The sequence below is a fragment of the Astatotilapia calliptera genome, chromosome 22 (assembly GCF_900246225.1).
Source record: "Astatotilapia calliptera chromosome 22, fAstCal1.2, whole genome shotgun sequence".
Taxonomy (NCBI): Eukaryota; Metazoa; Chordata; class Actinopteri; order Cichliformes; family Cichlidae; genus Astatotilapia; species Astatotilapia calliptera.
Genome location: NC_039322.1, coordinates 13,590,100 through 13,617,473, shown reverse-complemented (window position 1 = coordinate 13,617,473; position 27,374 = coordinate 13,590,100). Strand labels below are relative to the sequence as shown.

Here is a 27,374-nt window from a genome sequence, read left to right as displayed (position 1 = left end):
CAGCTGCTGGTGTGTAGAGAGAGGTGGAGCAGTGAACGATTAAGCCTACTGTAATTGGTAAACATCTGAGGATGGATAACAGCTGAATAAGTGAGGACAAAGTCATAGGATTTCCCTGTGTTTATGTTTTTCTTTTTTCTAAGCAAAAAAATAATATATATTTTTTATGTTTATGGCCATGGAGGTAAATTTAGGCCTGGCAGAAACCCTGAAAGTATCATACAGAGGAGGCACAAACTTCAATTTCATGTTGGATGTTGGGGGGTCATAGAGGGTCAAATGTATATAGCAGTGATGTCCTGAGGCAACAAACCACATTTTCATGCCTTACACTGGCCCTTTAAAAAAAGAAACTTTTTTTTTTCAAGTAATGCTACCAGGCACATCTCTTTCCAATAAAATGATGAGTTGAAGGTGGTGTGACTTTCATTTGGGGGGGGGGCAGGACCCGTTTCTGCAAGCTGCACTACATGAGAGACATCTCCATTAGGAGGCAAGATAAAGATCACTATTTTACATGTTTATAGTGAAATAACTGTATATTAAAAAAATACTTTTATGTGCATGAATATGTTAAGAAGCATATTTGATTGTTTGTTCTACTTTTTTAAATTTATTTATACAGTAAAACTGTTAATCTTCATTCGTTGCCTCAAGGCAACACTGCGCAGTTAGCCCAATTTTTTTCAGGCAATATATAATGCATTTGCATATGTGTGTAGAGATGTGTTTGTGTGCATTTATATGATCATAGTCAATGTTTTTTACTTTACAATCTACTCATAATTACAGGACATGGATGTAAAAACCTTTTATGCAAGGAAACCAAGGGAATGTGCACTTTCTGTCCTCAGAAAGTGAGGACAGTGAGCTTTCAGGGAGTGACATTGAAGTAGAGGAGTGGATCCCTGAATGAGGTTTGAGGGACACTTAGGAGCTCAGGGGTCAGTTGGTAAAGTAACTGTGTCTTTGTGTGTGTTAGTGCCCACATAGCAAGCAGGTCTGGCCAGGATCTGGTATCAAGTCGGCACTTTGAGTAATCTGGGAGAGTAGAAAAGCGCTATATAAAAATCAGTCCATTCACTGTCTGAACAGAGTTTCGGGCATGTTACTTTTGCACTGTTTTGCATGTTCCGGCACATGTTGTTATTGCATGGCTTGATTAAGGTACACATTATGCTGACATCTGGGGCCAGAGCTGAAACTGTTCTGGGCCAGCAGAGTGTCTACAACTGGCCCAGAACTGGCACACCACCTACAGATGGCCCACATACCGCAATGAATAACAGCCCTTTGGTGGCCCAGATCAGGTTTGCCAGAGGTAATCCACACATGGGCCAGCACAGGACGACCAGGGTGTCTGAAACTGGCCTTGTGCTGGCCCATGTGTGGGCCACCACTGGCAAACCAGGTCTGGCCCACCAAAGGGCCGTCATTCATTGCGGTATGTGGGCCGTGTGTAAGCACATTGTGTGGGCGCAATACACACACAACTGCTGGTGTGTAGAGAGAGGTGGAGCAGTGAACAATTAAGCCTACTGTAATTGGTAAACATCTGAGGATGGATAACAGCTGAATAAGTGAGGACAAATAGTGTTAAGTCATAGGATTTCCCTGTGTTTATGTTTTTCTTTTTTCATAGATGCTTTTCTAAGCAAAAAAATATTATTATTTTTTTTATGTTTATGGCCATGGAGGTAAATTTTGGCCTGGCAGAAACCCTGAAAGTATTATACACAGGAGGCACACAACTTCAATTTCATGTTGGATGTTGGGGGGTCATAGAGGGTCAAATGTATATAGCAGTGATGTCAACTCATTTTACATCGCAGGTCACATACAGCCCATCTTGATCTTATATGTACAGACCAGTAAAACTGAAGTTTAACTATATTTTTACTATATGAGATATCTTAATATAAGCCAACAAAGCACAATTTCAACAGTTTGTCTAGGTTTTTCTGCACAATAAAGAAATACAGCTGTAGTAAATGAATGAAATTTGTCAACATGAGTCCTTAGGCTTAAATTGTAAGAAGAAAATATGTAAAATTACAGAAATCTATCATTTAATTCTTTGGTGCATTGTGAATGACCATGAGGGGGATCTTTATTAGCAGGAAAAGCTATAAATCTCAAGAAAATATAGTTAAAAGTCCAAAATTTATATCCTCCTTCACATTTTCCAAAGCCATCCAGTGAGACAGATTGGAGTTTTCACCAGGACGATTCTGGGCCCTGGGGCCTTATGTTTGACACATCTGGTTTATAGGATGTGAGCACCAAACACAGGCTGTCAAACCCCTCACATGGCCAGACACAATCTGAAGTATACTCAAAGTTTTCCGCTTCCCAGAGTTTATGTTAAAGCATGTATGATTTGTTACAGTGCTGCCCACCAGCAGTAGCGAGGGGGAGGGGTGGGTCACTATTTCAAGAAGACTGTCACCACTGGCAGAGAGAATGTGATTGAGAACAGAAGCATCGTTAATGATTTTCAGTCACTGCAGCAGTGCGGATCACTGGTTCATGTGTATTTATGCAGCGCTGCTGAGCCACAAAAGATGCATGAAGAAATAAAAGATTTTAATGGGGGGAACGCGGTTGGAAAACTGTCTTTGTGTCTGATCTATGAGCACTCGCACAATATTTCCCATATTCTGCCAACCTGTAGCCGTTGTGCAGAATCTTCAGCTGAAGACAAATTAGCATTTAAATGAGGCAAGTTATTTTCCTTTTACGCCCGCTCTAAATTACTAACGCAATAGCTTTGATTGAGACGAGAGAAGGGAGACTGGTGGCTTTTTTAGTGTTATTGACCCAGAAAAGGTTGAGTGAGCATACTCGCTCATTTTCAGCAACACCACTGCATCAAAAAAAAAACCTCACATGGCCACGCTCGCTCACAGCCGAGAGCTGCAGCTCAACGGCCTACAACCACAGCCACCAGTGTTTGGCACTGAACAGCTTGACTGATGCTCGCTGTCTTGCCTAAAGGAGCACTCCAATGATTTTCAACCTTATCTCTTACAATGTACGTGTCACAGGGAGATACGTTAATGCACCTGCGCACTCGGCAGGACCCACTGTGTCTTGTAGGAAGTGCTCTGTTCACCTCCCCAAATCGTGCACAGGATGATGCAGTTCTGGGCTAATAAGCAGCAAGAATACATCAATCTTCTCAAAGTTCAACTTTCAACAATGTGGACATGTTGAGAAGAGTGCATTTTTCAAGAAATACTCTATAATTAACTTCTCCTTTCAAAGCTGTTTATTGGGGATTTCTTTGAGGCTATTATTTGAGGTTTCAACACGAACAGAGGTTGTTGTTATTATGTGTCAATAATGCAGGCTGTATGAGAAGATTCTGCAGCTATGACACGGCACATACTTGAGAGTCCTATCATGTCTGAATGAAGCCATAGCAAACAAATATACACCATAAGTCATGGACACCTATGTCAGAATGGCATAAAATCATCACAATAAGAGAGAAGAGTCCAGAAATCCAATACATTCAATTTCTTAGATCACAGATTAAATAAAAATGCATCAGTTTCTGAGCTTTCCTCTTAGCGGTACTCTGAATCCTTTAGAACAGGACATGCATTCAAATGCAGCTACACTTCCTAACATGCTTTGCACAATACAACAAGGCTATCTCTGTCATCATGTTAGACAGCAGTGATATTATCAATGCATACCTTCTTTTGCTTGTGCAGTGTTGCGCTGCATATAAAGTCTTTGTTGCGCCGTGACACATACAGGTATGCTTAAAGCAGAGCGATGCTGAATCCCACTTGTCTCTGAAGCACCTAGATTGCTGTTCTCAGAGTCGGTACACACCTGCCTCTTCATGTATTTGGAGACAACGCGAAGTCCCTCTTTTGTGTTGAAATGACCAAATGTTTTGCAAATGCTTGGCTCAAGAAAAGAAAGGAAATTTGCTCTCTTTCTGGAGTTTTGCATTTGTTAAAAGTCAGTTTACTCAAATACCAGGGAGTCGGTCTGGGCAGGGGTGGGGGTGGGAGAGAAGCTCTCCTGACTGGAGAGCAAAAGGGATCTCGTTAATATCCCCCATGCCTGGCAATTGAAAACGTGTGGACAGGGACACATTCTTTCTATCTGGGAGGTCACTTGGAAATAGACTGCTGAGTAACCTTCTCTCTGCCCCTGACTGGAAGGCTGTCTTTTTCTCTCTTTAGATTTCTACTGCTCTGAGCCCCGACTGCGAAACTCCATAAAGAATGATGGATGCTGATGGAGACACATGGAGTGGTGATTATGGATCATAGCAGAGTATCGAGGAAGGACAGAGAGACAGACATACGTACGGAAAGAAACCGAGAAAGAGGAGGGATTCAGAATGGTTAATGACACAACTGAATCCTTCTATTTTTTATTTATTTATTTATTTTTGTATGTGATGCAGTTGCGCCACTGAGTGGTGGAATATGAAACTACTGCCACTGAGGTCGTTACAAACATGTATGACAATGTTCAAAGTAAATCTGAAAATCGTACAAAAATTAGGTTCTTACCTTAAAAATAATGTTACAGTGCATTTTTTAAATAAATTGTCCACCCATTTGTCCATTTGTCAGATACTCAGAATGTGGAGTTTTGATACTATTTAAATGGTCTGACTTTAAACGCTTTTGCCTGTTGCTATAATGGAATAAACAATATAAAGTAATGAACAAAGTGCACAATCGCTGTATTCAGGAAAACGAATTACACACAAGTGCTGAGGCAACGTGTGGAATTAACACAAGGCTTTATATTCATGAACGAAACTTAGAGGAAAAGTGATTTAAAAGCCTTGAAGCCTGTGGGTTTAAAACTTCCAGATGGAGTACTTCACAGTTTGGAGGCCCTGAGAGCAAAAAGTCTGTGTGACCGTTAGTCTCAAAGTGAGGCGCAGGAACAGTAAGAAGAACCTGCCACTGCCTGCTCTCTGACTTACAGCGGACAAGAAATTTAGCAATTTAGATAATGTAACTCAGACTTCCTGAGGGAAGAGAACAAGTAGATCACTGGTAGGGGATAGGCTGAAGCCTTTTAATCACATCTGACAAGTAAATGGGTGTGGAATGCATCAGGGGAAAAGTTCTGCCCTCGCGGTCATATATTTTAAATGGCGCCTGACATACTGTTCCACCCAGAGGCTCAGAAACACACACTAAGTATTTCATTACTCTGGGAAACTTGTTGTAAAACAGATCGCTTCTGTTCAAGCACGTTTTTTTACAGAGCACCAGTCAGAAAATAAAATAGTGAGTCCCCAAAATAAAACTAAATGATGAAACACCAAATATTAGATTCCATCACAGGTGTAAGCATTTAGATACTTTATTTTATATTTTCTCTAAGACTGCAATAATACTCTGTCAAGTAGAAGACTTGTATTAAAGAGAAAAATTAAATAAAAGTGAAATATTATTTTGAGTGCCTCGCAATGAGGTGGCAACCTGTCTTTATGATGGGTATATGCTCCAGGAATGCCGTGATGCAGATAGGGAGTTAAGAAAAGTAGATTAAAGTATTATCAGTTAGATTATTAATAAAGGTGCACTGATGCAACATTTTACTGTTGTATCAGACTGAGGTAGAGTTTTGACCTCAGTCTCAGTTCAATTCTGGGACAATCCATTGCAACAAGCTTTGAGATTAAATGCTTAAATAAATACTTAATTTGCAGAAGGACTAAATTTTGGGCATTGATTTTTTAGACTGTTCATGTCACAGTGAATGTCAAATCTTGTGGAGAAGCATTACACGTTTTTATTGGGTCTAACAGCCCGTCCAAACAACATGAAAGTAACAGATCTTTGGGGTCTAATTCCTGGCCACTAAACTCAAACTTAGCAATTCACCAAGTGCACAGATCATTAAGGGGAGAGCTTCTAGTAAAGGGTTGAACTAGTAACAATACCTGCTACTAATTCAACCAAAGTCTTGTGCAACGGAGTCTGTGATCTAACACGTCATCTTTTATAACTTCAAATGTAACCCAAGTGGCAGGCCGCAAGCAAGAGGCGCAGTCATTGGTGTACAGAGAGTTCAGCTGAGGAGAGATGCACCGCAGATGAGGTGAGGGTCACACTGGATACAGGAAGTCTAATTATATCCAGCTGAAGATTTATGAAGTGATGTTCAGCTGGGAAATTTGCCCACAGAGCACTTCCAGAATTCATATATTCCACATACAATATCCTGATGAGGTTAGAGGGCCTCTCAGACAAATTGTAATCCTCTATTTACACAGCAGATACTTCAGGCTAACTGCAAAGGGCCAAGGACTGAGACTGTAGTGCATGCGATGAAGGAAATTTCCAAGAGGGCCAAGGACTTCATAAGACCCCGATTTTATGAAGTTACATTCAGGAGAGCTTGATCATAAGGGAGCCTGACCCCATTTATTATTACAGTGTAGGGATCATGAACTCATTTAGAGACAAACAGGGTAGATGTCACAGCGGCCTTTGTAGAATTGGTCAAAGAAAAGGCAAAAAACAAATGGCTACATCAGAGCACTAAGACTATTTCAGAGGTACACCGAAGGCATGAAGGAAAAAATAAAATCACTTATCGCTTTTGTATTTTGCCTGCCTGAGGTTATGTAAGATAAATTGGTGCTAGCTTTCGAATTGTTTCACCCTCAGGCAACCCTCCATGAGCCTGCACTGACAAGGGTACCATTCTCGCTCTGACTGTTTAGCACACAACCTCTGTGAAATTCTCACATGTGGAAAATGTAATTAAAGTAAATGGTGCATGAACTCTGTTTTAATGAACAGAAATCCAGGAAAAGATTTCCTAGCGTTTAGGGAGTTAATCAGTTAGTTCTGCATGATAATGAGAAGACAGTCTTACAATAAACAGGCCCTAGCTCAGTTTTATATCTGTTTTAATTGGGCCAGTTGGGTCAGGGATGCTTGGGATCCAGGTGGGCAACAACTGTGAGGAAAAATGTATGGTGCGTGTCCCTACATTGTTTGCCGAGATGAGGCAAAGTAGTGGCAGGGATATTTGACTAAAGCTAAATAAATTCTTTGTGTCCTAGCTCTGTTGTTTAAATCAGTCCCTTCATTGTCAGAAATATTACCACGCTCCGCATGCATAGATGTCAGTTTCACCAACACAAGCTGTAAAATAAATTCTATTGCTTTTACACAAAGATGCGAAATTGCCCACAGTTGTTCTTTTGAGGTCTTGAAACCAAAAGAAGCCTGCTCAGAGTGCAAAGGCAACACAGCTGAGTTGAAGTTCAATTTCCAAACGGATGAAAACAATCCGAGTGGCACAGGAGGAAGAGTGCTGGTAAGATGCAGTGGATGAGGAGGAGGACAAGAAGTAATTTCATATGCAATTCAAGCAACTTTGATAAACCCGATCTTTTTTTGTAGAATGGTAACAATGGAAGCGGGAGAATGAGTACAGCCCAGACACTGCAGACTCTCTATGGAAAAGGAAATTCATATCTTCTCTTAACAGCAAGAGGCTCACACAAAACAATGCCAGCAACTGAGAGATTAAATAATTTCCCCCAGGGATCAATAAAGTATTCTGATTCTGATTCTGATGCTGAAGATTGTGTCAATTTGAAGCCATTTCCCCACTGGACACGTCCTCTGACAGGGTGGACATGAAGCATCAGGTCAAAGACTGCACACAAAAAGTAATACAGGTGCAGAATTAATTTGTGTTTTTTAAAGTCTTATTTGGAGGACAAATATGTCATGCCGTGTTTTTTCTCCGTGACAGCCAAATAAGCCGTGATCGTATAGTGGTTAGTACTCTGCGTTGTGGCCGCAGCAACCCCGGTTCGAATCCGGGTCACGGCAGTTTTTCTCTCATTTCCCAAGAAAAGATAAAGAGTGCGCACTGCTGAAAGCAGGGGATGTTTGTATACTTTCTACTACTGCAGAGCACAATAAAAAATGTCATCCAAATGTTCGAAATGCACCCGTGAGCAGTGCAAAAGGGCGATCTTTGCTGACAGTAGCATTTCTTAATTGTGAATGCTTTTTTTTATACCCGCTCGGTTCTGCTTGGGTTCGAGAGATGTAAATTTCATCAGCAGGCAGGCAGTGAGGGCAAGAATCTCACTAGAATCTGATGTAAGAGATTTTATACCGAAATGCACCAACTACGCATGCGCCCCAGGCAGTGGAAAGGACTTTAAAGAAGTAAAACAGGAATGACCTCTCTGCAGTGCCTATATAGACTATATAAAGGCTTGCGCAGTATCAAAAAAAATCTAGATTTGCCTTTTCTCTAGATTAAAAAAATAGTGCGAGATTTAGACTTTAACTTACATTTTCTCGCTTATTCTTGTAGATGTAGAAACACTATATGGACACTCAAATAGTTGATAGTGTTTAGCGCTATATAAGGAGCTAAACGAGAGAAAGAGGTTTTATGAAAGCAAGTTTTGGTTCAGTTGATTTTATTATTATGGAAATGTTACGTTCATTGGAAAGGACGAGCAGACTGATGCAGACACAACGGCATCATTTTTTTCTTGTAACTTTAATTATTGATGCACGTTAACATCCGTGAGCATTAATGAAAGATTGAAAGATTCTTATTAGTTTATGTGTTGAAACCCATGTATTGATTGCATTGTGAGTGGATGATAAGGTTCCCGAAAGTACCTCGGACAGTGGCAAGCCGTGATCGTATAGTGGTTAGTACTCTGCGTTGTGGCCGCAGCAACCCCGGTTCGAATCCGGGTCACGGCAATTCCTAAAGTCTCCAATGTCTGTTTTAGTTGCGTCCGCTATTACTCCTGCTTTATTGTCTGTGCGAAAGTTTTTTAGTTGTGTTAAAACTTTAATGGGCGTTAACGTTAGTACATCAATAATACGTGTGAAATATTAATACTAGAAGATTTGGGGGAAAAAAATACACCAACTTGGTGTTAAGAGACCTTTAAAACACATTACTATAGTAATGTGTTTAAGACAACTTAAAAGAATAAAAGGTCGACACTGAGACAGTGATACCCTTGAGCCAATTTCACAAAAAAGTACACAGCTAGGGATAAATATTTAACTAATTTCAGTGGACTATGTACTCTACATGAACACTACTTGTGTTAAAATGCACATCAGTTAGTGTAACTGTGGCCCTCGAAGCAGATGCTTTTAAAACACATTCTACAGTAATAGTTTGCAGAGAATGATTCAACATAGTCAAGAACTGAGTGAAAAACTTAAATTATCACCAGTTACTTGTGCCACTGTATCATAGAAATGTTGTTCAGTAAATGATAATTTCACACCACTGTTCTCTAACATCCTTAACATCATCAGCAGGAGTATTTTGTCAATGCCACATTTCTTTGCATCTTGGTTATGAAAAAAAGAAATGAGATGGATGTTCATCAATAAGGAATTCCGACTAGGTGGTAAATTCTGCAATGTAAAACAAAGACATCCAAACTTGTGAATGTCTTCTTTTTTTTTTTTTGTTTACCCTAGTAGATTTGATGTTTGGAAGTCATTATAAAAATCTTGAATTTGAAGTGCACTTTTAGATTTTGAGAATAATGGCTAACATTTGTAATATCTGCCTTCAGGAAAAAGCTTTATACACATTTCCGAGAGTAGCTGGTTTATTCATGGGATGTGAAACTTCTGCATCTTAAAGGAAAACTTTTCATTTTCAAATTAACTTTCATAAATGAAAGTGGGTGGGTATAACTCATGAAAAAAAATTAAGATGTTGGATTAATGCACAAGGTATATTGTGCAAGGATCTACAAATGTAACATCTGTACGAGTATGTCTGTGAAGGTTCTCAGTCATCCAGGTCATCGTAGTCAAAGGAGCTTTGATTGATTGATTGAATCTTTATTTTGAACATGTTGAAAAAGTATAAAAAAAAATAGAATTAAAAGAGAAAAATGAACAAAGCAAACAAAAGGAAAACGAGCAACCACAACTCCAAATAACGTCCATGTTCAAAAAGGAGCAGGAAGAAGCATAAGCTTATTTAATCCCACCCCTTTTCCACTATCTAGTATCAATAGACTACAGAAATACCTTCTTGCAATTACATTATATGTTATGTGCAAAATTTTTTTTTTCAATATATACACATATATGTTTCTATCTATCCATACATACGTATATACACACATACGCACATATACACATTTTCAATAACCCCATTAACACCTCAAGGATACACAACCTACAATTATATATATATAGCAAAGAAAAGCGTCTGGACTTCTTTAAGTTACTTGAAGACGTTTCACTTCTCATCCGAGAAGCTTCTTCAGTTCTGAGGTCAAATGGTGGAGAGTCCCAGAAAGTCGCCTGACAGGGTTTGTAAAGTGGATGGACTGATGGGCAGTCAGTGAGCCAGGGCTCCAAGTGAGTACGTGTCTTTCAGCTTGCTTTTAAGAATGCAGCTCTTTACCATTGGACTCCCTGTTGTGGAACCAAAATTGCTGAGTGCAAGGATTTTTTAGCCATAAATAACTCATAACTGAAGACAAAACTACATAAGGTGCACCATGCAATGACCTCAAAGAACAGTAACACTGCATATTAACTTGGCAATAAGCTGCTGTTCATGGACTTTGCTCTTAGCTCTTTCTATAGCTTTGGGGCCACCAAAACTTAAAACAAAAACACATTGTTCTAACATTTAAACAAAAACAGTGATAACAGAAGTCAAAAAATAAAGGTACTAGTCAGAAATTCCTCTTTTTGGGCTCCAAGTGAGTACAAGAAAGTGCGGTCGGAGATTCATCAGATACCCGGATGTTCAAGGTTACTCTCTCAGGCATTTAATAAAGACTTTAAGAATTTTAACTCTCATGAGTAAAACATATCAGTGCATGGAGCCAAAAATATTTTTCTTCCTTCAAAATATTTCTCAGACACCTGCAGTTTCCTATTTGACCATGGAGTAGTGAACTGTGGTTAGGGTTTTGTAACTAGAAAAGCACAATAAATAAATATCTGTAATAAAATGACAACTTTCCATGAAAGATCAAGATTCACTGAATACAAATTATGGAATTACATCAAATAAAATGATGATTTCTTGATTTTTTCCCCCTTTAAATAAGTAGATAAATAATTTCAAACGAGATATTGATATTTATTCCCGCTCCAAGTGCGCCAGTGACGTCAAATCTCGCGGCATCACTTCCCCAAATCTCGCTGGAGAAACTAACAAGGAAGCGAATGGCGGAAATGTAGATCCACCTCACGCTTTCAGTTAGTCATTTCTGGATATAGCTCTTTCTTTTCTTCTTAAAAGCAGAACCGAGCCCAGAGTCCAGCAGATGTCTTCAGGCGAAAGCACTACGCGGTTCTGAAGAAGCGATGCGGTCGCTTTGAGTCGCCTGACAGGGTTTGTAAAGTGGATGGACGGATGGGCAGTCAGTGAGCCAGCTGAGAGCGTCCTGTCACCGACAGCCTGCCAGTTTAAACACCGGTAATGTGTAACGTTAATATGGGGGGTTTACTTATTTTATGTGACTTAAAAGCCAAGTGAAACAGAATTCGTTCAGGATTAGCGTCACTAAAGCTGTGGGTTCAAGGTAGCACATCATCCCCACACAGAAAAAGCAAATGCAGATCCGACCATATGGGAAAAACTGACAGCAGGTGTACCATAGTTTGAGTTGGTTAAAGAGCTTCAGAGTGCCTGCAGCCTGAGCAGCAGACAGTTTGATGCTTTTACCATCAGTAAAAAAAAAACAGGTGTGCGGGTGTTTACTGCAACTTGACGCAGAAGTAAACCAAACAATCTGTGGGAGACCTGAGTCTCCAGTGTGCTAACAATGATTCTGTTATTTAGATGTGTAGTACTATATATTTTTCCAGACAGTATCAGATCAGTTCACTACATCACCTGCCATTTAATCTCTCTAAATATGAGGGCCTCCTTTCATCCTGCTAATGACTTGTTTGTAGGGTTGCCAACTCCCTGAAAAATAAATAAGGGACACCTCACGGCCGGGGCTGGGCGACCCGATTGTCTTCACCCTTCCCAGTGTGAGGAATTTTTTTTAGCTCTTTTTTTTTTGGTGTGTGAAATTATTTTTTTAACCTTTTGACAAAGTGCGTCCCTTTTCAGCTCAATACTTTTGTTTCTAAATACGGAACGATTCTGTTTTTCAAGGGACGGTTGGCAACCCTACTTGTTTGTGTGGTACAACCGGGATAAAACTGGAAGAGCAAGTTTTGGCAACTGTTCCTGACCAGCTGTATCCCATATTCATTAAAACGATTGGCAAATAAACTCTTTATCTTAATTTATTTTTTCTTTCTAAGACTAATCTGAGACAAGTGACAAGTCAGGTGATTGAGACAATTGTCTGATCCCTAATTGGCGTTTAAAATTAGTTGAGTTTTGAGCTTCATACTTAAATCGAATGCAATGCCTCATTTGCAGACATATGGCCCTGCCGCTCAGTTAGCCGAGGGAGACGAGGAAACGACGCGAGCATCATGTTTCTGAAAACATCGTTCACCACCCTGATCGTGGGGGTGTTTGTGGTCTATGTGCTCCACACCTGCTGGGTGATGTACGGGATCGTGTACACCAAACCCTGCAACAACCCCAAAGGTGCCAACTGCATCACACCCTTCCTGGCTGGGAACCCCAAACTGCAGGTCAGTTGTGAGCAAGGATGGTCGCGCCGGTCATGCATGAGTCTGGTTTCTCTCTTTGATGCGGATGCCTGACATGTTCGTCTTTGTTCTTTAGCTGAGCATCTACACCACACTGCGGTCGAACGCAGAAGGAGGCCATACTCTGATCCACAAAGAGGAGAACTTTGATGTCAACAGCAAGTTTGAAAGGTTGGTTGTTTGGGGAGGGGTTAAGAGATTCACATTTATTATCTTAACGGAAGTAAAACCTATGAGATAAAAACAGACACTGAATTGAATGCACAGCCCCTTGTGGTATGACACGGTGTTACACGGAGATTTGATTGAAGCATTCTGAAAAATGGATTTCTTTTTTAAGTTCTGTTTTAAATTTCGTTTCTTTCTTTTCCATGTTTCCCACAGGACAATCAATGTCTCCCTACCTAAGAAAACCCGTAATAATGGAACTCTATACGCACTAATATTTGTCCATCAAGCTGCCCACGATCCGTGGCACGATCCACGACAAGTTCACTTGGTTGCTCAGCTCACCACGTACATGGTCCCTAAACCGCCTGAAATCTCTCTGATATCTGGGGAAGATAAAACAAAGGTACCATACTGTCTCTGCTACTGCTGAAAGTCAACACACAGAAAGTTAACAGCTATGTAGTTTTTCTTTAAAAAGATCAGATATGCAGAAGAATTGTGCTGTTTTATCAAGCTTTAATCAGATCACTAAACTCCTATCCTGCCTTTGCACTCGCGCAGGGTCAGAAAGAAGGCCAGCAGAAGAAGCTGCATGATGCAGCGGCAGGGGGCGGAGCCAGAGCTGGAGCCACCTCTGTGTCAGACCATCCAGTTTCACACTGGCGCTCCCGCCTCACTGTCAACATTGTCGGCGACCACTTCCTCTTTGACAGAGAATACCTCCCAAATGATGTCCACAGATACCTCAGAGTGTAAGATGGCGGCTACACAAACGCAAACGGCACTATGAGAGGAAATAGATATCCAAGTTGTTGTTTTTTGTTGTTGTTGTTGTTGTTGTTTTTAAAGAAGAGGTTTAAAAGAGGTCCACAGTTTGGGAGCTCTAACCTAAGGCCCAGCCACTTTAATTTATTAGCCAAGACCTAGAAATAGCCAAGACCTAGAAATAGCCAAAAGGGGTGTGGCATGTAAAGGGTTAAAAAGTGCCTATTCTAATCCAGGCAGTTGTTTTCTGATTCAGCCGCAACCGGTGAAGTGGGCCATGACCGATGCCGACATAAAGAGCATTTCAATAGTGGAGGCGAGAAAAAGAAAGGATGCTTTGAGCTGTGCTAGCTGTACTTTTAATGGATTACAGGCTTGTCGTGACGATCAAAGAGTTTCATAAAATGTTTTATCTGTATGTGTTCCAGGTTTCAGAATGGGAAGAAGGTGGTGTATCTACCTCTGCTGTTTGTTGATGAGCTCAGCAACCGGGTCAAGGACCTCGTGGTAAGTTTTCGATTTTAAATAAATATTATGCAACAGACTGCAACTCCCTGTCAGGTAGTCCCAGTGGCAGATTTTCAAATGCAATGCTTTTTTTCTATTCATTGTATTTGCTCACGGAACCTGGTTAGAGGACAATGAGTTTATGAGGCCACAATAATGATGTGTTAGTGAATGCATGGCTGAGAAGCACGTTATAGGAAACGTTGAACATATTTTTTTTCCCATGTTTTTGTGTGTAGGAGATCAACAGTACCACTACAGAACTTCCTCTGATCATCTCCTACGACTCAATCTCTCTGGGCAGACTTCGATTCTGGATCCACATGCAAGACGCCGTTTACTCTCTGCAGCAGTTCGGTATGCTAATCTTCCTGCTTGCTTTACTTCACACGTTCACTGCAGCCCTGAACTTTTCTAGACATTACCTGATCGAGCATCCTGTGCGAACGCAAAGTTTGAAGTTCGCCTCCTACTATAAGTGATGTATGATTGCACAGTGCGGTGCATTTAGTCTATCTGCATCCTTCAGATCGAGCTTCAGCCAGGTTTCCTCATCATGTCTACACACCTAAATGCAGTGCGGTTTTCTGTATCTGTTTTTGCAGGGTTCACAGAGAAGGATGCTGATGAGATTAAAGGGATCTTCGTGGATACCAACCTGTATTTCCTGGCCCTGACTTTCTTTGTAGCTGCTTTCCACGTGAGTGTGGCTGCAGACTTTTAGAGTGTACTTTGAATCCTTAAGTGAGCTGTTCATTTTAGTTCACAGTAGGAAACGTTTTTATCATTACAAAATATCACATATAAGTAAAGCTTGGGGTAATAAGTCACCTAACTGGGTCATTTTAAGGTCAAATAAAGATGCCAGTCTTAACTCTGAATGCTCTTTCAGCTCCTCTTTGACTTCCTGGCCTTCAAAAATGACATCAGCTTCTGGAAGCAGAAGAAAAGTATGGTGGGAATGTCCAGCAAAGCAGGTTTGTTAGCTTCACGGCACTGTTTCACCTTCTCACCAAACCCCTTCAAAATCCAGTTTATACAGTTTATATGGGCATAAAGAATCACCATGAATACATTTGTGGTTAGTGGCTAAATAAACTGCTCCTAGTAGAGTGTGAATGTCACCCTGTAATAAGGCTTTGACAAATGTGCAGAACAGGTGAATCTACAATATTTTTTTCATATTCTGAATCTGCTGGTTGGCCAGCAATATTTCACCCACAAGGATTATAAGAGAGAGCGCTTGTACCTTAATAGTTTTTGAATCATTTTGGCTTTGCAGTGACAGATCCACAGAACCGGCACTGTGGGACCTCTGATTTATGGGTTTTTAGAGAAGTGGCAGCTGAGAAAAAAACAACAAAAAACACAGTGTAACTATATAACCCTACAAATGTTTCCCAGTGTTGTAAGATTACACAAAAGGCTTTTAAAACATGTGGGATAAAGTGTTATCAAGAGACTCGAGCTGAACCAAATGATCGGTCATCAGTGTCAGTTTGGGAGAGCCATTTACTATCTCACATTTTCTGTTGTTTGCTTCTATTTCAGTGCTGTGGCGCTGTTTCAGTACCATAGTGATTTTCCTCTATTTGCTTGACGAGCAGACCAGTCTGCTTGTCCTCATACCTGCAGGGATCGGCTCTATGATTGAAGTAAACACACGCGCGCAATTAAAAATGAATTTAAACACACACAAAATGACCATTTATTCCCACTTCAGATTTGATTAAAAGGTGATTACGTGATCTGTAATATGTAATAATGTTTCTTTTTTTTTTTTTTTTTTTAAGGTTTGGAAAGTGAAGAAAGCCTTTAAGATTCAAGTTTTCTGGAAAGGAGGCAAACCCACATTCCTGGTATGGCTACACAGATATACACACGAAATTGAGCATGCCTGCTTTAAAATGCTGTGCAGTACACAGTGTTGTATAAAAGTCTTTAGCAACTCTTTAGCTGCACTTGGATTTTTTATTTTTTTTTTAAGGCTTGAGGAACAGTTCTCCAGGCTTTTTGGAGCTCTTTGAAAGTTTGGACATTGGCTACTTTTCCACTAATTTTCAGTCCAGCCCAAACCTGAACCTGAACATTTCAGAAGGGGGGAAAAAACATTTTCAGATGAATCTTAATTTGTTTTTAACACTGAGCTCAACGATCATTCAAGCATGCAAAAGACACCTCAGAGGATGAACCAGTTTTGTGGACGCATAACAGACAACTTGGCAAAGAAGCAATTTAAATTTTAATCTTTAGGTGCTTTCTTACTAGCAGCATGTTGCAAAAACATGTCATTTGTTGTCATGTCTTTAGCCGAATATACAAAACACCACAAGCACAGTTTAACATAATCTCAACTAAATTTGTATTTTTGCACCAACAAGGTGATTCCCAAAGTGCTATAAGCCAGAAGCTTGGCATATCTCAGCATGGTGTGCAGTGTCTTTAAAGAACTTGAGGAAACTGACCAAATGAAAGGCAAAAGAAGGTGGAGCAGACCTAAAAATTATGTACCTACAGTTGCTGTCAAGAAGCCAGTTTTAAGGGAACTTGGGAGAAAAGGTCTTGAGGTGTGATGAATCCAAATCGCAAATTTCTGGTTATTTGCTGAGGATGTCAGGAGATGGGCACAACATTGAGTGTCAGTTAAGAGCTTTAAATGTCTTTCCAGAAGCCTGGATCTGAAAACTACTTAAAGAAATTATGAGAAATCTTGCCTAAGAGTTCAGGCTATGTTAAAGAATAAAGGTGGTCATACCTGTACATTCTGTTTTTTGCCTTATACACTGTAATTCCATATGTTTAAATAGATATTTAAATAAAAGTACAACATATACGCATCCAGTTATTTCCTATGCCAGGAAGGCTCTGGGTTAAGGAGTAGAGACCAGTCTTACACAGCCTGTGCTAGAACATCCGACTCACTCTTAAATTATCTGACATGTTGACTCAAAGTACCATTTTTCTCTAACTGCTGCTTTTTTATCTGCTGGTTTTATTCTCTTATGGTGCTTTCTGCTGTAATAATATTTGTATTCAATTAAATTACTGTCCTTTGACAAAGCACAGAGCAGATAATGGAACTTTAGCCATGTTAATAAATAAAAAAGATAAATGTTCATGCAGCATTGTAGGCAGGATAATACATGCTTAATAGAAAACACGACAATCCTTTCTTATAAATGTAAAACGCTACATCGAGGCGCTTGAGTTTATAATTGTCCTTGTCGGCATTTTTCCTTAATTTCTGCAGCACTGACCGCAACTGTCGAGATTTTTAAAATGTGAGTGAAAACACGTGTCGAGTGTGCTAATGAGTGTTTTTGTTCTGTTACAGTTTGGAAAGTTAGATGAATCTGAGAGGAGAACAGAAGAATATGATACCCTGGTAGGGCACAAGACAATTAATTATCAGTTGTTTCTTTGAGATATGAGCACTTACGCTGATTGCCTCTTTCTTTATTTTTCTGTAGGCCATGAAGTATCTCTCATACCTCCTTTACCCACTGTGTATCGGAGGGGCAGTGTATGCACTAATATTTTTACGATATAAGAGGTAGGAGTCTGCGTATGTGTAAGTAACAATAACGGGATACTGATTGACTCAGTCTGACAGGTCATCACTCATTTTGATTGTGTATCTTTCTGTTGTAGTTGGTACTCGTGGCTGATTAACAGCTTGGTGAACGGTAAGGTGCTCTATACTCTTAGCACACACACAAAATACTTCTGTCCATAACAGTCATAATAAATTCTCGTGTGTTTTTCTTCACTTTATAGGTGTTTATGCATTCGGGTTCCTCTTCATGCTTCCTCAGCTATTTGTCAACTATAAGGTTAGTTTTACTTTGAAGTTACTGATTCACAAAAATCAGTAACCCACGCAATCTGTGTAATAAATGCACACATTACAACCTAACAATAAAATGCCACAGTGTGCAAACTGCAGTTTATTTACCATAACAAAACAGCACAGTAGTCATGACTGATTATTCAGCTCTGTTCTTTATTTAACAGCTGAAGTCTGTTGCCCACTTGCCCTGGAAAGCCTTCACGTATAAGGTAAAAAATAAATTTCCTGTTGTTTTCTGAGTGGTTTAGCAAATGGATGGTAAGGCCTCAGTAACACAGGCTGAGAGACTGATTGGTAACCTAAGGGAAAATGCGTGTTCTGCGAGTGGTTGCTGGCAGTCACTAGATAAAATCGGCCACAAAGAGGGTGCTGCAAAAATCCCGTTTTAATGGTTTTGATCTCAAGGCGGATGGCACGGTCGCCTGTAGTTTGCACGGAAGACGTCCACTTGTCTGCACGCACTTGCCAACTTCTCTCCGAAGAGTAGCGAAACTGTGACGTAAATAGAAACCGAGGCAATTTGCCTAAAAGAAATAAGTGAACTTTTGGAATGCTGTTGTTTGCAGCACTTTTATTTTGAAGGAGAATATTCTGCATTTCCAGTTTGCATCATGTTTTTTACTATCGTGCTCACTGAGTAGATTGCAATCAAGCAGTGTTTACAGACGAGTCGGCTTTCTCAATTCAAACTGGATGATCGTAGTATTATACCGGCAATCACAAGGAGATTTTTTTTCTTTTTCTTTTTTGGTGCAGCACCCTCTTTCACTTGTCAACCAGTCCAAGAATGCACATATTTCCCTAGCAACCAGAGATTGCCGGGGAGTGACTGACTGGTCTCTAAGCCGGTGTGACTGAGGCCTACATCTTTCATACTGTTTTTACAGCTTTTAACTTTCCATATAATAATGTTGGTCAGTGATTTAATTACTAAAGAACTCTCACTTCTAAATTTGAAAGAAAGTGTATCTATTATTTTTTTTAATGTTCAAGAGCCGATGTAATTTGTCAGAATAACTGATCACCCCTACAAACAATGACTACTTTATTTTTTATCTATCTTTTGAGAATGTTCATGGACTTCTTTCATGTTAACAGGCATTCAATACCTTCATCGATGACGTGTTTGCCTTCATCATCACCATGCCAACGTCTCACAGACTGGCCTGTTTCAGAGATGATGTGGTGTTTCTCATCTACCTTTACCAGAGATGGTACATGCACACTACATTACACGTAGCACATTTGTTAAAAACGTGCACATTTTTTGAGAGTTAAAACTCTCCGTTTCTTTCACCAGGCTCTACCCTGTGGACAAAACAAGAGTAAACGAATATGGAGTGTCGTACGATGAAAAACCCAAAGGGAAGAGTCACTAGACTCGGAGGAATTTGCTTTTATGATCTGGAATCTGTGGGTATTGTCTTGTTTCCACTGGTGTCCACTCATCTTTATCAACCGGAATGAGTTTAATGGTCAGGGGGACATTTTTTGTTGTATATGTTCCAGGCACATAAATGTGCTTATGGTTCGGACTTTTTCCACCCTGTTAAAAATTGTTAAAAGGGCAATATCATCTTCTGCTTCGTCTGACAGTCTGACGAGGCCTTCTTGTTTTGTTTTGGGGGGTTTTTTGGTGGGGCGGGGGTTAGTTACAGTGTGTGTGATGGGACACAGTGACAGTGTGTTTTTATTTTTCCAGAGTTTTAAATGCACAAAGGAATCTTTATAATTCTTAACAATGCTACGCTCGTGTTTTGAACAAGTTGGATTCAGCCTGCTCCGACAGCTGGCAGATGTAGTATATCTACGAGCTGCAGAGAAAGAGCTGCTTTGCTCATCTGAGAGCTTTATTCAGTAAGAAGACATAATCCAGTGGCTTGTTGTATACCTACCAGATAAGACAGCCTTCAAGTAAAATCAAGATAGCTGTGTGATGGCAGGGATAGAAAGACTGTGCTGTGACAAAAAAGGAGGGAGTGTGGCAAAGGTGAAGCATTCTGACTGATGTTTCAGGCAGCTCAATAATATTGTTCCAGACAGTCTCAGAAAAATCAGGCTGTAGTCATAATTGCAGCTTTTGTGCTTAAGTGGCCACTATTTCTAAATTCGTAGCTGGTGTTGATGGTAATTGGAATAAAAATATGAAAGCTGCAATAAGCAAAGGTAAGCCATACAGAAACTAAAAATGATATATTGTTAGCTCTGTTGAATATGTAAATTATCAGAAAATATGTTCATTATTTTTAAGCATTTCTCAATAACTTGGCAATCTGGCTCTTTAAAAAAAAAACTGTACAAAATTATATCCAAAATGATCATGTGCATACAGTTGGCATTTGTTAGTTCTGTGACAAAGAACGGTCATGTTTAATGCTACAGTCACACTAGGGAAAACAGTAGTTGGAGGCCACGGCATGACCAAACCATTCTGCCGGTGTTCTGTAAACTTGTAAGTCAAAGTGACTTTAGTGCAAGACGGCGACGAAATGTCAGTAAGGCCAATAAGACAGTCTGCTATCAGTTTGCAACTGAATAGGATCCAGTTGGCAATTACATGCAATCTGCTTATGAAGAGATCTGTTGATATCTGTTACAAATTCACATTAAACCCTAGCATTCAGAGTCCGGCAAGTGTAAAATGGGAATTCCTCCATGAATAGTGATGTAGTTGATGTAAAGTATTCACATTTTTGTTGTCTTTTTTTTTTTTTTTTTTTTTTTCTCTCCTAGTTACAAGAAAGTCGCTGTCCTGCTTTTACTCTAGTGTGACTGAGCTGTAAAGAGGACCTGTTATGCTCGTTTTCTATTACACACACTGTTATGATGTAAATGTTCATAGTAAGAGATAATTAGATACACACATTTGAACGTAATCTCCGAATGGGAGAAATGAAACACCAAAAGCATAACAAAACGGTTTACGGGACTTTTTTTCTACTTCCTTATTAATATGATGATATCAGCTTATCAAGAAGATATGCAGACCTGTATACATAAATTGACGGTGATTAAGTTTGCTTCCAGTAGCTTACTTTTGCTTCCGCAAAGCAAACAAAGTTGCCAAAATAATAAAATACAACGGTATGCATGACAGAGAGGGCAGCCTTAAAGAGGGAGCAGCTTAAATAGCTTATTTCACACAATGTAAAATTTCAAATCGACATAAGTATGCTTTTAAAATGAGAATAAACTGTAACATTTGAGGGCAAAATCAAAGAAAATGGGATTTAAAACGTAAACGTTTAGAAATCCAAATTGGAAAAGTGATGCATTTGAATGCATCACTTTTCAGTTCTGCTGAAGAAGCGCAGATTGTTACACAATTCAGTTTATTTGCCAGTAGATGGCAGGAGAATTTCACTAGAGGCAGAGGAGAAAGTTGTGATCTGTTGCCATGGAGAGAAGATTAATTGCCCAAGACATTCCAGACACTTAAGCTTGAAAGTTCCACAATCTGTGAAGTTGAGTTCTGTATGTTTTGTGTCTCTGTAAATGGTACTGACTGCTTCATGACATTGTACCACTGACAGTCCTACTGTCTTTTCCATCCATCCATCCATCTTCTTTTTTTTTTTTTTTTTTTTTTTTACATAACTGGGCCAAGAAAATCTGCTAGTGCCAAATGTGAGAATGAATAATGTTACCATTGTACGTTCACAATGGATGGTACATCGGATCTTTTGAATAAACACTGACATTGTGAGAGAGATGATGATGGAAATCTTTAAACAAAGTATTATTACACTGAGTTTATGCAATCAAAATTTGATTTTTTTTTTTTAAGACTTTAATTGAAATAATGTACTTAACATTCAGATATCATGATATATTAGGTCTGTATATAAAGGTTCTGCACAGGATTTATGTTTCTTAAAAATAGAGTTGGCAGAGATTTGCCTTTAAATTGTTTTACTTATTGTAATGTTTGTGTTTTTTGATTGAGATGAAATTAAAAAATAACTGACAAAATGTTACGTGTAGTTGGTATGTTACTATTGCTGGGGTAAACTGTTCAGTGGAAATGTTGCTCAGAGATAACCTGAGTAATGCAGAGATAATTTCATTTGTTAAGGGAAAAATCTAGCAAAACCTATCTGGCGTGATGTAAAAAAGTAATCTCTCTCTCACTCACTCACTCACTCACACTAAATCGTGCAATGACTTTGGTTAGATAATCGAGGCCTAATTACTACAAGATCTGTTGGATCAAGAAATTACTCTAACAGAATCTGTCTGACAGTGAAGTATACATCAAATCATGTCACGATCTAAAGAAACTCAAGAGCAGCAGAGAACAAAAGTTGGGCATCTATCAGTCTTACTAAGCCATTTCTAAAGCTTTGGGACTCCAGTGTACCACACTGAGAGCCTTTATCCACAAATGGAGAAATCTTGAAACAGTGGTGAACCCTCCCAGGAGTGGTCGCCCTACCAAAATGACTTAAAGATCACATCAAGAGAGGAAGAAGGACTAATGAACTGCCAGCCTCACTTGCACAATTAAGGTCAGAGTTCATAATTTAACAGTAACAAAAGAGACTTGGCAAAAATGGCATCCATGAGGAAGTTCCAAGGTAAAAACCACTGTTGACCAAAAAGAACAGCGTATCAGTCACATTTGGCAAAAAAGAAAACAACTTGATGATTCTAAGACCTTAGGGAAAATATTCTGTAGACTGATGAGGTTTTTTGGAAGCTTTCAGAACCACTACACCTGTCATAAAACTAACACAGCTTTTCTGAAAAATGGCATACCAGTAGTAAAACATGGTGGTGGTAGTATGATGTTCTGGAGCTGCTTTGTTGCTTCAGGACCAGGACAACTTGCTGTAATTGATGGATGTCCAGCCATCGATTCATGGCCTAAAGCTCAATCACACAACCACCACAATCAAAAAGAGTGCACAACCTTGCAGGAGAGGAAAAGGCAGTACAGCTCTCTGCAATGTGGTACACTGCTGCTGTAAGGTCTCTGAGTGTAGTCAAGTGTTTCTATAAATACAGTACTCCTGCATTCCTCCGCAATTTACACATACACCAAGATGGTCTTTTTTTTTTCCAATATATTTTTATTGATTTTATAATTGAGCAGTATACAACAATCACCTTCAAAAGAACACAATAGAAGGTGGACGGTAAGTCAACAAGGTGGTAATACAGCATACATAAATGTTAAGACAGAGTATATTTCACTTAAGTTTATCCATCAGGCTAATGACTGGTTGCCAAATCTTATAAAACACACTCTCTCGGTTAGACAAGGTAAACCTGATTTTCTCCAGATGGAGTACATTTCCAAATTCTCTCAACCACATTTCAAAGGTAGGAGGTTTATCAGACTTCCAGCAGAGAAGTATCAGCTTTCTAGCCACAAGTGTGGTCATTGACACAACCTGCGTCTCTGTCTTGTCTCTTGCCCATCCCGGTTCAGACACCCCAAACAATGCTGCAAAGGGGGTACATGGGACCTCCCTGCCAATGGCCTTGGTCAGAAAATCAAACAAATGATTCCAAAAAAGCTGTAGTTTTTGGCATTGAAAGAAAAGGTGAGATAAAGTTCCTCGACCACTCGAACACTTAACACAGAGGGCTGAAACGTTCTTATATATTTTTTCCACTTTAGTGGGAGAAAAATGCAACCTATACACAACCTTAAATTAGATCAGACAATGTCTAGCATTTATAGAACTACAATATATATTCTTAATGCACTCTTGCCAGAGATCATCAGTAACATCCACCCCCAGTTCTTCCTGCCACTGCTCCCTAAAAGTATTAGATGAAGGACTGTATATATCTAGTAAGGCCCTGTAAAAGCGAGACACAGCACCTCTAGTATAGGGCTCAACTGATATGAAGCTGTCAAGCACTGAGTTTCGAGGAATCAAATTGTATTGTGGAATAGATGCTTTGATGAAATGTCTTAATTGTAAAAATCTGAAAAAATGTGAATTTGGAAGATTAAATTTCACCCTCAATTGCTGAAAAGATGGAAAATGTCCATCAATGTGAATATCTTTGAGAGAACAAATCCCTTTTCCCTGCCATGTCACAAACGTGATGTCCTCCAGCCCAGGCCTGAAGGCATGATTGTTACATATTGGAGCATCCAAATACATTTTAGGAGCCTTTACTGTGCCCAATAGTTGGTTCCTGACCTTAATTGAATTTTGAATCACAGGATTTCTGCTATATAGTGTATTCTTCACTTTTATCGGGCTATTAAGCAGGGCTGGAAGACAAGTTTGTCTACAAGACAGGTGTTCCATCATCAACCATGAAGGTTGTCCTTCCAAATCAGCACCTGGAGTACACCTTCGCCAAAATGAAAAAAATATTTAAGTGTGCAGCCATATAATATAATCTAAAATTTGGGAGTCCAAGGCCACCACAAGTCTTATGTTTAACAAGATGTTTTTTGGAAATTCTAGGAACCTTACCCGACCAAACAAAGGAGGATACAACAGATTCCAGCTTTTTAAAATATGACTGGGGAATGCACACTGGGATTGACTGAAAGATGTACAAAAATCTGGGCAAAACTACCATTTTGATGGCTTTAATCCGCCCCACCATGGAAATTGGCAATGTGATCCAAAACTCAATATTCTTCTCCAATTGATTAACTTTTCTATCCCAATTTTGCTTTAAAAGTTGTGACACGTTACATGTGACTGTGATACCGAGACATTCAAACTTATCTAGCGCTATTCTAAATGGAGTATTATGCAGATAAGCCATGTCCACCCCATCCGACAGAGGCATAAGTTCACTTTTCGTCCAATTTATCTTATACCCTGAGAGAGAGCCAAATTCGTTAATAAGCTGCAATAGTGGACTGATCGAGGTCTTAGGTTTTGATATGAATAAGACTACGTCATCAGCATAAGTGGAGAACTTATGAGGAATACCCTGATGTATAATCGGTAGTATATCAGAACTTAGCCGTATACGAGCTGCTAAAGGTTCTAGGGCCAGGGCAAAAATAAAAGGAGAAATGGGATCTCCCTGTCGCGTGCCCCTGTGCAATCGAAAAGGGTCTGATACATCATTATTAGTCCTTACCGAGGCCATAGGTCCTTTGTACAAAATTCTAATCCAATTGATAAAAGAATCACCAAATCCAAATTTGGATAATACAGTAAACATATACGGCCACTCGACCTGATCAAAAGCTTTTTCAGCATCCAAAGCTATTACCACAGAATCATCTGAACACCTAGTAGGACTATATATGAGATTAAATAATCTACGCAAATTAAAATAAATGTAGCGGTTAGGGATAAACCCTGTTTGATCTGGATGTATAAGTTTAGCAATATGATCTTTAAGGCGGTTTGATAAAACTTTTGTTAATATCTTGGTCTCAACAGAAATGAGAGATATAGGCCGATAGGACGAGACAGACATAGGATCACGACCTTTTTTAAGAATCAATGAAATTACACCATGATATAATGAACTTGGCAAAGAGCCAGACAATTTTGAATAGTTAAACATACGCAAAATCAGAGGGGCTAGCAATGAGGAGTAAGCTTTATAAAACTCTGCTCCAAAACCATCTGGCCCAGGGGCCTTATTATTTGACATCTGTTGAATAGCTGTCTTAATCTCATCTAATGTGAAGTCCGCCTCCAAATCTGCAACTGCCACATCATCTAATTTTGGGAGATTACACTTTTCCAGAAAGTCCTCAATTAATGACTGACTCGCAGAACTCTTAGAGCTATAAAGATCACGATAAAAATCTTCAAAACACTTGTTTATTTCCTGGGGGTTTCTAGTGGTCTGCCCATGTTTGTTATTGATTGATAGTATTGTTTGTGATGCTTGTGTTTTTCTAAGTAATCTTGCAAGTAACCTATGAGGCTTATCACCCAATTCAAAAAATGTTTGCTTACACTTAGTGATTTGAAGGCAAACTTGTTTGCTGAGCAGAGAATTATACTCACACTTCAATTTAGTAATTTTGCCCAGTAATTCTATTTTGGGAGAGGACTGATAAGTTTGTTCTAGCTGTTGTATATTTGACTCAAGATCCTTCAAAGCCATTTCCTGGGATTTACGTTTAGCTGCAGAGAACGAAATAATGTGGCCTCGAATTACCGCCTTCATACTCTCCCAGAGAATTGCATCGTCAACATCACCTTTATCATTATCATTAATAAAATCCAAAATGTGCTTCTCTAATTTCTTATGAAACGTCTCATCTTTAAGCAGAGTTGGATCAAAGCACCAGTTTCTTCTCTGTAAGTTAGCTAAATCTGCAAAATCCAGATCAATGGACAAGGGCTATGGTCAGAAATTAAAATAGGATGGTAGGTAACATCCCTCATAATTGGAATAAGTTTAGAGTCCAGAAAGATATAATCAATACGGGAGTACGACCCATGAACGGAAGAGAAAAAGGAGTAAGCCCTGCCTGTGGGGTAAAGTAGTCTCCAAGTATCCACCATGTTCATGTTTTTCAACGCACTCTTCACAACATGACTGGATTTAGACTGTTGGGTATGAGCTGATGCACTTTTATCCAAACGGGTTCACCAAGATGGTTTTGATGCACTGAAGGAACAATGGGCTGGGAGGTCAGTTCCTTAATCTTAATTATGCAAATTCTCATGACCATTGATCAACAACCACTGACCAAAACCCACTGATCAAAGACCACTGATCAATGGCCATGAGTACCATTCACAGAAAGTTGGTGAATGGCTGCAATCACAGCATTGTAAGATGGCGAAAGATGTACTCTTAGGCCCCCTCCTCGATTTAGAGATGGTCTTTCCCTTTTCACGTAAATGGCCTCCTTGACTCCGCGCTCAAACCAGCATTCCCCCCTGTCCAGGATGTGTACATCCTCATCCTTGAAAGAGTGTCCACTGGCCTGTAGGTATGAACAGACTGCAGACTCTTAATTTTTCATGTTTTATTGGGGTCCAGGGTGTAATTTGCCACAGGGCAAGGGTAAAAATTCTATTGAAACTAAAATGAGAGAATAATCAGGTGTCGCAATAAGATGCCCCACAAATTATTTGTGCCAGTGTAAAAGATAGTTTTTTCCAGCCACAACACAAGACACTACAGGGATAGACCCTGCAGGCCTGACAGCTGGAGATGTATCACTCATCCTGTTTTTAACCTGGATAGAGTGTTTACACTGCAGTCTGCCTTTGGTGGCTTTTTGGCAGCTACTGTGATATTCACTAGTACCCTCACTGACACACAAAACAAAACAACGACTACACTCCACACTAACTACACTCCAAACACACTGAACGTCACAAATTCACTATTGATATCGCTCTCTCTGTGTCTTTCTCTCTCTGCCATCACTCCCAAAAACGTTCCTCTCTTCCACTTGATGCCATATAATAATTTTATTAGTAAATGTGGTACATTTCTTTCCTTTTTTG

At 39.6% G+C, this 27,374-nt stretch overlaps 1 protein-coding gene and 2 non-coding genes across 3 annotated transcripts; all 3 read left to right on the top strand.

The window, feature by feature from the left end:
• The first annotated feature begins 7,775 nt into the window (after nucleotides 1-7,775).
• On the top strand, nucleotides 7,776-7,847 carry trnah-gug (transfer RNA histidin (anticodon GUG)). The gene has a single exon. It is a non-coding gene; the product is annotated as a tRNA-His (tRNA).
• An 828-nt stretch (nucleotides 7,848-8,675) lies between these two features.
• Nucleotides 8,676-8,747, top strand: trnah-gug (transfer RNA histidin (anticodon GUG)). Its single transcript has one exon. It is a non-coding gene; the product is annotated as a tRNA-His (tRNA).
• Nucleotides 8,748-11,177: 2,430 nt separating this feature from the next.
• clptm1l (CLPTM1 like) lies at nucleotides 11,178-20,641 on the top strand. Its single transcript, XM_026156939.1, has 18 exons — nucleotides 11,178-11,463; nucleotides 12,427-12,647; nucleotides 12,742-12,836; nucleotides 13,050-13,239; nucleotides 13,398-13,588; nucleotides 14,030-14,108; nucleotides 14,348-14,465; nucleotides 14,714-14,808; nucleotides 15,001-15,085; nucleotides 15,660-15,763; nucleotides 15,902-15,967; nucleotides 17,443-17,493; nucleotides 17,579-17,661; nucleotides 17,760-17,794; nucleotides 17,886-17,941; nucleotides 18,123-18,167; nucleotides 19,057-19,172; nucleotides 19,259-20,641. Exons 2-18 carry the CDS (start codon nucleotides 12,483-12,485, stop codon nucleotides 19,335-19,337), a joined length of 1,653 nt encoding a protein of 550 aa, XP_026012724.1. The 5' UTR covers nucleotides 11,178-11,463; nucleotides 12,427-12,482; the 3' UTR covers nucleotides 19,338-20,641.
• Nucleotides 20,642-27,374: the final 6,733 nt, after the last annotated feature.

Excerpts from the sequence above, each read along its gene's own strand:
- clptm1l (XM_026156939.1), top strand. The coding sequence starts at position 12,483 with ATGTTTCTGAAAACATCGTTCACCACCCTGATCGTGGGGGTGTTTGTG. Across the intron at positions 13,240-13,397 it reads CTGGGGAAGATAAAACAAAG|GGTCAGAAAGAAGGCCAGCA; the intron begins GTACCATACTGT and ends GCACTCGCGCAG. Across the intron at positions 15,764-15,901 it reads GGATCGGCTCTATGATTGAA|GTTTGGAAAGTGAAGAAAGC; the intron begins GTAAACACACGC and ends TTTTTTTTTAAG.